We start from the raw sequence: 11,775 nt of genomic DNA on the forward strand, positions 1-11,775 counted from the left end.
TAAATATGATTGAAATTATTGATAACTTTACATTTTCATTAACTGATTTAAGTCATATCCCATATGTACTCATGTCTCTTTTTCACTCTGCATGCATTCCTTCGCTTTCTTTTGCTATCCTGCAGTAGCTCTGAGAAATATTTCATTCTACAAATAAACATATATATTAATGTCTACAATGGTCCCAAAGGGTCAACCATAAGTATTATTCAAAATAAGAATTATACTACATTTACAGACAGAGGGCACTACTACATACATCGACTTGCACCACTGGCAAATATACACAAAATAATGATAATAATCCATCCATCCATTTTCCACCACACTTATCCCAAGCTGGGTCACGATGGAATGTAATTATAATAATAGTAATCATAAAAAACACCATTTGCTGTGTATAGTAAGTTAAAAAGGGTTGAAGTGAGTATCCTTCATTCATATAACATTGGGTTGGTTGTTATGTAAACTAAAGAATGGATGCGCGTTGGGGCATTTTGAACACTGCACCCTTCCTGAGTGCTTTATGTCCATCCCTTTCATACATTAAGCAGGGATCTTCATCCTTGCAGTCAATGCCCACTGCCCATGTTTTAAGTGTTTCCACACATCTGACTTAATGACATAAATTAACAGGTTTTTGTAACCAGAAATGGTTCCTAAGGAGTTAATACTGACATTTGATTCAAGGGTGTGGGGTAGAGACACATCTAAATCATGGAGGACAGTTGGCCTTGAAGACGAGGCTTAAAGATCCCTGCCTTAACAAAGTTCAAATTAGATTCTTGAAAATGAAAAGGCACCTCATTTGCTTTCCCGATCACCAGCTCTCAATCCAAAGAGGTTAAATGGAAAAATTGGCATCATGGAATTTGGAGCAATTATTGCTGATTTAACCTTTTTTTAATTTTTTTTTATGGCACAAAGATTCAAGACAGCAGAAAAGACAAAATTAGCAAGTTTTATTTGATAATGGTATTTGTTAATTATCAACTAATAGCAGATTCCACATTAGTTACGCTTTAGGTTCTAACCTCTAAAGGCTCTCATCGAACCTGCAGTTTCTAAATATAATTTTAAGACTTCATGGTCTTGCAAAATAAACTCTTATTTCACAGAGACCAGAGGCCTTGAGATGACAAATATATGACCTCACCATTTGTTTACACTTTAAAAGTATTTCTTCATTGCCTGACATGTCTACGGTATATTTTTCCTTTTAGGCACCTTATTTAGCAAATGTAGAAATTCAGAAAGTTTGAAAAGGCCTGATTTTAATACCAGAAAAATATTGATAGCAATTTGAAAATTTATCTCTAAGGCAGTCATGAACAATGTTCAAAGTAATGGGTCATAACACCTTAGATAGGTTCCTTAAGTCTCAAGTAAGTGCCACCTTTCACCAGACCATGTGTGACTGATCAGTATGGCTGATCCCCATAACATGTCTTTGAAGAAACCTTTTTAATACCAGTTAAAATAACATCTGATTTTACCTTTGTTATTAAAGGATTTATTTTGTATCGTTCTTGTAATCATATTAGCTTTTCCAAATAATACTGACCATTATAAAGAAAGCTTTTCTAATTAGTTGATAGCGAGCTACAGGATACCCAATGAAAATGTCAATTATTTAATTTATCCTTTTATCAAAAGTCACCAAAACAACCCCCCCACAGAAAAAAAATGTAAAACATGTAATTAACATATTAACTTCTAAATTTTTGTTTTCATGGGCCTTCAAACCTCTACATAATAGCAGCTGACAGACTGTGTGCAGACTCCATATTAGAGACCTCCAAATGTGCAGTTATTGATATATCTCAGGCTCATCCATACAAAACACAGTACATTCATGGTTTAGCTTAAAGTTCTGTGTTTTTATTACTTTCAACATAAACTACAAAAGTTAAGGACATACAAGTCTTTACATTTTGTTTCAGTGTGCCTTCCAGCCAAACTACCCCCCCTCCCCCACTTCATTTTTCTTCGCAAAACAAACCATCCCAAACATGCATTTACCTTCTTTAAAAGAAAACAAGTATCCTGATACATTGATGAAACACTTTCGACCAGCAGCACATAAACCACACTAAACACATTCTGAAATCCATTTACATTCCATAAAACTAATGCATATTAAATTAGCAAAAATATATACTTTAAATAGTTAACTTTGTGATTTATTATATAATTTCTTTAAACATCTAACTAATGCGATTGTAAAAAGTAAAAAAAAAAAAAAAAAATACTAATCTCAATAAAATGTACACTAAAACAATTTTGTGTGTATTTATCTTTTTGACATATGAGTTATGAAACTTTGCTTTCTATGGAAACAAGAACAGTCAAAGGAACAAAAAAGAAAGACCATTCAACCACAAAAAAGCAATAAGATTCAACATTTTGGTTTGAAATAGACGCAACTTAATTATTGCGTAAAGCTTGTCAGCGTTTTTCAATAGGTTTAACAGCTGCCCTTTAATGTCTAGGTAAATTGATTTCTTGGACAAGGAGGAAAGAGTGAAAAGTATTTACAATAGCTTTTGCACATGTATACATCAAGACACAATATTATAAGTAACAGCTCTTTAAAAAAAAAAAAAAAAAACATTGCTCCCGCTTACATTTGTTAAAATGATGAATAAAATGAGTAACAGTCCAAAGAAAAAGAAAAGAGCTGCAGTGGTTGCCTCCATCGACATTCATAAAAAAAAAAAAAAAAAAAAAAAAAACTTTATAACTTACAGTATGCACAGCATTCGTTTGTTATGATAAACATCTAAGACACATTCCTGGCCTGAGTAAAAACCTCTAAAAGTAGTGTGTTTAAGAACTCCAATAAGGATGAGCATTCATTTAAACATCCAAAGAAGATTTTTAAGATCCGAGAATAGCCCGGACCTAGTTTTTCCTTTCAATAAACTGAAGGTTAATGGGGGCAGCAGGGCAGAGCAGGCCGTGGGTTTTAGCTTTGACTTCAGCAGTAAGAGGAGACACCCCAATGGAGAACCTTTGAATAAGCTGCAAACAAAGCAAAAACAAGCCTTACTTAAGATGCAACAAAGCTGTATGTAACATTGAAGTGTAGGACATTAGGTTTAAATGATACATGAATGGCTTTTCGAGATGAGTGAGATCGTTTGAGAAAGTCTTTTTGACAGAATTAACTATGGTATAGCTGTTAGGTGAAGCCTTTTGCCAGTTTACTACTTTCATTTCATGTGTATTTTCATTGGTCATCAGGATCTATGCAGCTGCATCAACAAAGGCAACAAATAGAGCAATGTTTGGTAATGATGGGGGTGGTGTGCCACACTGTGTCTCACATGGGTTCAGGGAAGGGGACAAAGGCAATTACTAAAGTTGCAGAACTTTTAGAACCAACATGATGGAATATAAATAATTAGTGGTTCCATATTCCACCCTCATCCCCCCTGAGGCATACAGTTACCGGTAATTTCCCCCACCATCCCCCTGTTTTACATGATCAGAAAAGCTCTAAATTCAGGAGCCGACTTCCCTCTAGTGGCCACTTTGTCCAACAACCATGTTAATCAGATCTCATGAACCCATGTTCATGAGATTTGTTAAAGATGGGTGGACCCATTTACATGCATAAAGAAGGCATAGATCCTGCACCCCCAAACTTAAAACTTTGTTTAAATTGTGATTTAAACACAAATTAAGATTTTAAAGGTATAGTAGAGGATGTTCTTTCTCCGAGTGGATCATCAAAATAAGTGGCGCTCATAATTGTCAAACATTCTTGTGATACGTTTACATAAGGCCGTCCTAAGTCCCCATTTTGGAAAGTAAGTTTGTACGAGCAATGCAAACAGCAACTTTTAAAAAAAGCGTGCATGAGGAGAAATGGGCTCGAGCATGCTCTAGCAAGCGTTTAGTAGACGTTCCCTCTCGGGAGCGGGTATAGGGTTGTGGAGAGGACAAGTCTTTTTCAAAATTTCGCGAAAATCCTGCACTATACCTTTACCTACCGGCTACATTAAGCAAATAAAGCTAATTGTTATGGGTAAGATAAAGGATACAGTACCTATAAAGTTGGTGTATTGTGTGCAAAAACAGCTTTGGGTTAGCTTTCCTCAGTCTAATTTGTGTTTTAAGAGATATATTATATAATATTGTCCTTAACGTAGCAAACAGTCTCTCTAACTAAAAAAATTGTCAATTCTTCATTACTGAAAGGGTATTAAATTGTTCAGCATATCATCATGACAACATTTGGCTAATGCAAGAGCTAAAGGATCGAACGCAACCGTTAATTCAGGTAGTGTTAATTTGCTTTATAATGAATCTCACTTGCTACAATTTACTTGCTACTGAAATGTCCTTCCCTTCCTACAACCAACCGAAGTGAATTTAAAAACTGATATGATAGGAATTACTGTATGTGAGATGGAAGCCTAACTATTCTTCACAACCATTGATTGTGATCTTCTTGGAAGTTAAAACATTGGTCAATAATGATATGTTTACACCTGCAAGCACTCTGTAATCTTGCCTTGAAATAATCTCAAACAAAATCTAAATTGTTGAATGTTAGAATACATTGAGATAGTGTTAACTACAATGCATTTGCCTCATTGCAATCAAAACATCTTTGTTATACAACATTCATTTCACTTTTAAATATGCATGTTTTCAGAACAACTCTATAATGAAAGAGTTAATCAATACCCTACCCTGGTGAGAGCCAGATGCATCTCCAGCTCTGCAATTCTTCTGCCAATACAGCTCCTGATGCCGTAGCCAAAGGGAATTGAGCCAAAGTTGTCCACGCGATCTGAGGAATCTTTCCGTACCCAGCGCTCTGGTTGGAATTCTAAGGGACTGGGAAAGTTCTCTGCATCCAGAGACGTGGAGTAGTGACAAAGGGCCAGCTGAGTCTGAGGAACAGAAAATTGCAATAGGGTAATGAAAACAGGTGGGCTGTTGTGCGTGTGTCACGCAATAATGCACAAGAGATTTAGGAATAATGTTGTATCATGTCACATCTGGTTGTGCTTTAATGTTTTTGGCTGACATACTCAAGGTTTTTTTTTTTTTTTTCAGCACATGCACACTCTAGAAGCATCTTACCCCTTTGGGGATGAAGTATCCACCAACCACCAAGTCATCCTGGGTAATCCGGCCGTTGCCTGGGAGAACTGGAAAAAGCCTGCTCCCCAGAGGGACATACAAAGACTGTTATTCAGCAGCACTACACAGCACTAGGCTGTTCACAAAGACTTTAAGAAAAAAAAATAGAAAGAATCTGAAAAATACAACTAAAGATTTTATATAAATACTCCATGTCTATTTAAGCACATTTTCAAAGTATGTAAGCAAGGAGAGATAAACAGTTCAGCAGTACTGTATTACATAGTATGAAAAAATGTTGGCGTGATGAGCAGTTAAACAAAACATACCTAAGAGTCTCTTTTACCAGCCCTCTGATGAGAGGCAGGCGAGGGACGTCTTCAGCTGTGGGAACAGTTCCAGATCCAAGAGTCTGTGTGACTTCTGTGTAGATTTGCTCCTGGATGTGAGGGTGTCGTGCCAGCAGATAGCTGGCCCAGGAGAGGGTGAAGGACGTCTGAAATAAACAATAAGACAGATGAAAAAAGCTCTATAGGTAATTTATAAAAGCATTTGATCATCATTAAGAGCTTTAAGGAAATCTTGCCCTGTTTTTTTGGGGAGTGGGAGGGAGTTTTGCAACATAGGTGATATAAGAGCTTCTATAATGTTACGCAACAGAGAGGGGGGCTTGAGGAGGGCTAATTCCACATACTGAACAGACACTCATGTTTGCTCCTCAAGCTTAAATCTCATCCTTATCACTTCTCATCCACTTTTACCTTGATTAACTTTTGTTGGATTACATCATTACTTTAATGAATCTCAACTTGGTCTCATAATACAAAATGATCAAACTGCACACGTGGAAAAAGGGGAAAAAAGCATTTCTACTTTACATAACCATTCAGCTAAATTTCCACAGACGTCAAGATCTTTCTGACTGAGCAATCTGATCACCCCCTCTATAAAGCAGAGTACTTCCTCCGTGTGACTCACATTTCACTGACATTTTGATTTGAATGAGGTTGGCAGGTGACCAAGTGATATGAAAATGGGTTTTAACACTCTTCCCCCTATTGACTGTAGAGCGTTACATCTGATTTTCCCTCCCCCAAACCCACACCATTCCTTCTTTTCCTGACTCCCCTGTCTGACTTTCCTATCCAACCCCGCTCTGTCAATGGCATAAGGAGATATCAAAATGGCACGGTTTTTGCATGCACAATAGAGCTCAAAGGGGTGTCGAATGATAAAAAAGCCCATGTCCTTATCTAGGCCTTGTTAAGACCTCTGAAATCCACAAATAATGACCACATGCCCAGTTTGGAAGTTATTTCTAATCAATTTCAGATGGCACTAATTATCTGCACTGAAAAGAATCATATGACTAAAGTGAATTTGTGCCCCTTTCTATGAGGCTTAGGCTTTTTCTTTTAAATCTGTGCCTCCCCCCCAAACACTCACCATACACCAATTTCTTTCTTTGCTTCCTTCTTATGCCAGTTCCCAGCTAATCCCTCACATCCAGACCCTTACAACCCTCCCTCCCATCATCTCACCTCTGCCCGGACTGTGCCATAATTCTGGCTGTAGCTAACGCGTCTTGACAGCTCTTGTGTGTGAAGAGTAAAGGCAACTTGCACTCTGGGGTCAGGTAATGGCATAACTAAGCCCGCCACCCCACAGGGCTGCAGCCAATTCAGCAAATTTAACAAAAACACAGACACCCTTTTATTCTGTAGGCCCAAGAAAAGTACAAAACACTCTATCCCCCCTTAGTTCTCATTAATCTGACAGTACCCCAAACAAATTAGGCTGTAACTGTGAACATGTGCAAACACACTCGTAATAGAAAAAAAAGTTGGCTTTGTCAAAATCTGAACTATTTCCTGGAAACACTTTTAATCCGCTGTCTCCTGGAGTGAAAAAGTATATTTGAGACTCAAAAAAAGAAAAGAAAAAGTTAAACTCACGCAAACAAACCCTTCTTGGATTCAGAGGTACATACAATTAGAAAAACAAATGTTTTACCACAGACGTTCAAACTTAATTAAACTAACAGCCTTAATTACCAGCAAGTAGAACAGTGCTCATAATTAAGTTCTAATGAGGAAACAGAAGAGCGTACAACACAGATGTCTGGCACAGAAAAAGAAGGACAAAGGGACCCCTGTGTTGAGCTAACAGACAGAGACAAACGGCAAGAAACTAAACCAGAGTGAGAACATATTTGTCAGTGGGATACTATGTAACCTCCCAATTCATTTTCCTGACCTGACGCTGGCACAGACACAGATGTGGTTCCTGTAACCTTAGCATGCGCGCTTAACAATAAGTCAGACACACCCTTAATCCTGGCTCCTCCAACTGCTACAATGGGAATAATTACACAATGCTAACCCAACACATTTGAAAACAATCCAAAAAAAAAAGAACAAAAAACACAATCACACACACACCGTATCGACCCCAGCCAGAAGCATCTCTGTTACATTTGCGTAGATCTCCTCCACACTCATCTCCATGGTGGTGAGCATGTGTGTGAGCAGTCCCCCCTTCACTGTCTCCCCCCTTTCAACCTGGGCCTTGATCTCCTTGAATCTTTGATCCACATGAATCATGCCTGGGATTAGACAGATACAAAGAAGGTGGGATAATATGAGGAGTATGGGAGGGGGTGGAATAGAAGGGAAAAAAAAGAAGAGATAAATAGTTATGTAGAGATGATCTACCACAATACTACATTAAGTCAGATTTTAAAATTTATATTCATTTCAGCATTTAGTAAATAAACTTTCAGACAATAAAATGTTACATAGAAAATCTAAACTATAAAAAATGTAATCTGAAATATACAACAATGCAACAGTAGTTATGGAACATTACAAAAACTTAAGGAAAATCTAAAGCCTCTGACAAACTCCCAACGTCAGTGCATGATGCCTTTTGTTTTTTCTGAAATGGAAAAGGGGGGTTAAAGTCAACCCAATCCTATTAAGGGCTGGTTATACTCCCGCAGCAGTGTGTCACAGTGAACTTGTCACAGGTACGACAGACATTTTTGATTTATGCTCAATTTTGAAGCGTGGTCTGCGCTATCTTATTCCACGGCACAACGCAAAAGGGACAATCACGGACTAGCTGTGGGTCTACGGCCGAGGCAGTGGGGGCAAGTTTGTTCGACAATGGAGGGACATGAGGGCGAAAAAGAGCGGGGATACAGGTGGAAAAGGGTCCCAGCGTTCTCACGCATCTCACTCTTCTGGCTGGTCCAACTTAACAAGTTGTTTTCCACAATGGCGGTCATACAAACAAATCAAGCTGGTAAGATACCAAACAAGAAATATGCATAGTGTAGAGCAGATGTAGATTTGACCAATCAGAGGCCTCCTGTCTGCAGTCACCTACAATTTGGGAGATGTGCAGCAGAGTGTCTGCGGGAGGGGGCGGGGATCTCTGTGTTCACTGCGACACCTACTCAGACAACCTAGTTTCTAAGTATAAATCAGCCTTTATCCCTTTTAGTGGCACAGTGATGCATAGTGAAGGTTAGCTGGCCTGGTTTGGTTTGGTGGTCTGAAGTCGTTTTGACAGGTCCTCTGTGTTTCCAGCTCTTTGCTGGACTTTGAAAAATCAGTGGTGTGCTTACACACTTTTCTTCTCGCCATTTAAACATAATAAAAAAAGACCAGGTGCTCAGAGATAGAATGGGTCACTATAATTAAACCAAAAAAAAGTCTCTTCACTAGTATTGACACTTTATGTGCCTCCTTCTGATTGGGAGTATTTGCTAAAAGTGTTGGACCCCTAATCGGCCTTGTGTCCATTTCTTTTTTCTATGCTTTATCCTTGAATGCCCTCGTAAGGGACAGCCCCAGCTTGATGGTGATTTATGAACTTTCAATTGTACTTGTTGCAAATTTTTAACACAACTGTTTATTGAATGAGGATTAAGACTTCACAAATACAAGTGCGGAACAAAAGTCTTGTTATCTCCTTCTGCTTCCGGCCACATCTATTAGCATTTGTTTTTTAGTCGGACTTCATTAACAATAGTGTAAAAGCAAAGTTTACTTACTGAATCTGAACAAGCCATCCCAGGAGAGACAAAACTCTTCCCATGGTTTGGGAATGATCGGACGAAGCCACTTAGGAATTGCTCCAGCATACATGGTGGTCTTGAAGGAACTGAACATTAGATGCAAGGCAGATATATAGTCCTGGGTTGCTTTAGGGATGTCGTTTTCCAAGCAACCTAGTCTACACTCATACAAGATAGCAGCCACGCCTGTAAAGATCGGAAGTTATCAGTTAGAGTTAAGTTTTCCACAATTGTGTAAATCAGGAGCCTATTTCTCTAGCACTGTATGGACATTTCTGCAGGCAGTTCATATTGAGTTTTATTACATCATTTATGTGTTAAAAGGTATTCTTTTTCCAATAACATAATGTTTATGTTTGTGCAGCCCTGTTAGAATAAAGCTAATTTCTCTCTTCTTGCAGAGCTTCTATTGGCTTTTACTCTTTACTAACCTTCCATGGAGTATTTGAAGAAAAGGTCATTCACATTGAGGACAGTAAGTCCATCGGGCTGCTGGCTCCGAAGGGTGTAAACTCTCTTGATTAGGTCGTCCACCACCTTGTTCACATCGTCGGAGAAAACTGCTACGTCACGGGGACGCATTATAAGTTGTCTGAGCACGCTCCGCATCTTAAGCCATTCTTCTCCCTCGCTGAGAAAAAAAGAAAAAAAAAAAAGCAGGGACAGTTTGAGTGAAAATGAAATAAAATTTTAATCCAAACATTGGTACATGTTCATTTATTTAACCTGTTGAAACTACAGTTTGTTGGCAGGATTCCAAAACTCTAAAGCTGGGAGGTTACTACTCACGCTGAGATTAGGCCAGTAGAACGGCCCCTAAGGTCCCTATACTCTTGCCAGGATTCCATGTTGGCTCTTTGAGGGGCCACACCCTCAGCACGCAGCACCTCCGCCACCAATTCACGGTCAGCGATGGAGACCACCAGCTGGGGTCCGAAATAAGACTTGAAGATTTTTCCATACTTCTTGCTGTGCTCCATCTATAAAGCAGGGATGACAGCCTTTATGGAGAGGTTTGTCTTTTACTTACAGATCACACTTCAGCACAGTTTCAACCAGTTACTCTGACATGTCTGAGGTCAAAATGAATTGAGACCAACCAACAGAAACCCTCATTTAAGGTTTCATCAAACTTATTCATCACACAATAAAAACCTTGAATTTTTTTTTTTTTTTATTAATAAACGGGGTTAGTTACACTTTTAAAAACCCTCACTGATAATATTCTTTTTGACATTTTAAGCAAATTTTTAAGCAAGCAAAAAACATTTTTAAGCAAGCAAAAAACATCTAGAAAAAACATATATAGACTTAAGACTCAGTTTATGTCACTTTTAAATATGGGAAATGCATTTTCAAACTATGGCCGATTATTTTGGCAGACAGATGGGAAGCTAGACCTTTATGCAAGTATTTTAAATGTGATTTTGTCTCTAATACTATTTCTTATATAAAGACAAAGATAGGTATTTACATTGGAATAAAGGTTGTGAGAATTTAACACAAGTGAAAGCGCAGGGGTTGTGTTGTTTCATTAAAGTTTAACTGGTTTGGTTTGTCCTATTCCTAATTTAATGAATGGGAAACCTATGGAGTTACTTTCAGCATTTCCGTATCTTGAACTGTTACAAAACTCCAGCCGCCCAGAGGGAAACTGACCAGGAGTTGAGCTCCGGATGCGCTTTTACGCAACACTCAGTGCCATTCTGCGCATAGGTGGCAGAACTGGCCCTTAGCCAACTATGAAAAGCTAAATAACCTTTTTTTTTTTAAAAACGTGAAAAAACAAACATTGTCAGCCTTCTTTACCTGAATCTCGTGAATTCTGCTGAAGCCGTCTCGCCAAAAAAACTCAACCAAGTTGGAAATGGTGCTCGGTCCCGGCATCTCCTTCAAGGTTTTGATCTGGCTTTTCTCTCGGAGCTCCGCCGGTGCGATCAGCCTGCCGGACACGGCCTCTTCTCCGGTTGGGATCTGCAGAGCCTCGCTGGCTGCTGTCTTGTGTAAGGCGCGGGAGACGAGAAACAGCTGCTCGTTCAACAACCCGGCTGGCATACCCCTCCAGCATGCTGCCGAAATGCGGTTCAACACTGCCATTGTTTCTAAAGTTTGAAGCGAGCAAAGAAGGATTAAAAAGGGCAACTTTAGACAAACTAAAAAACTTTCTGGCACGTGTAAAATGCAGACAGGTTGTATTGTGAAAGGCTTTTAAATAGTGGCTTGGACAGCCTCAGTATGCGAGGATTGGATTGTCGCTGCTAAAGATGGGAGGGATATCTGCTCTATTCGGGTGTGGGCGTTTACCCAAAAAGTTTTAAGTCCATCCTTTCGTTGCAAAAGGGGTGCAGTACAACGTGCCATTTAAGTTACATCACACCAATCAATTAAGCGGCATATGTGAACGAGCAAAAGTATGCAGCAGGCGCGCGCACACATACAGACCTTTATTTATCCCTTTGGAGAAACTCCATTAAGGTAATACATTTATCAAGCCTCTTACTTTTAGTAGCCATCTCATCTAAATAGAAGAGAATAGAAAATCCCTTTAATGTCCCACAATAGGAAAATTCTGGTGTTCTGGTGCAGCAGAA

The 11,775-nt window shown here is 38.8% G+C and overlaps 1 protein-coding gene across 1 annotated transcript; it reads right to left on the reverse strand.

Annotated features, from left to right (window-relative positions):
- Positions 1–1,852: 1,852 nt before the first annotated feature.
- Positions 1,853–11,281, reverse strand: LOC119771877 (cytochrome P450 27C1). Its single transcript, XM_038268079.1, has 9 exons — positions 10,994–11,281; positions 9,974–10,164; positions 9,616–9,815; positions 9,161–9,370; positions 7,542–7,705; positions 5,430–5,596; positions 5,101–5,179; positions 4,704–4,907; positions 1,853–3,024 (listed from the first exon to the last, which is right to left on the reverse strand). Exons 1-9 carry the CDS (start codon positions 11,279–11,281, stop codon positions 2,905–2,907), a joined length of 1,623 nt encoding a protein of 540 aa, XP_038124007.1. The 3' UTR covers positions 1,853–2,904.
- Positions 11,282–11,775: the final 494 nt, after the last annotated feature.

Source organism: Cyprinodon tularosa, unplaced genomic scaffold (genome assembly GCF_016077235.1).
Source record: "Cyprinodon tularosa strain WSP-4 unplaced genomic scaffold, ASM1607723v1 ctg691, whole genome shotgun sequence".
Taxonomy (NCBI): domain Eukaryota; kingdom Metazoa; phylum Chordata; class Actinopteri; order Cyprinodontiformes; family Cyprinodontidae; genus Cyprinodon; species Cyprinodon tularosa.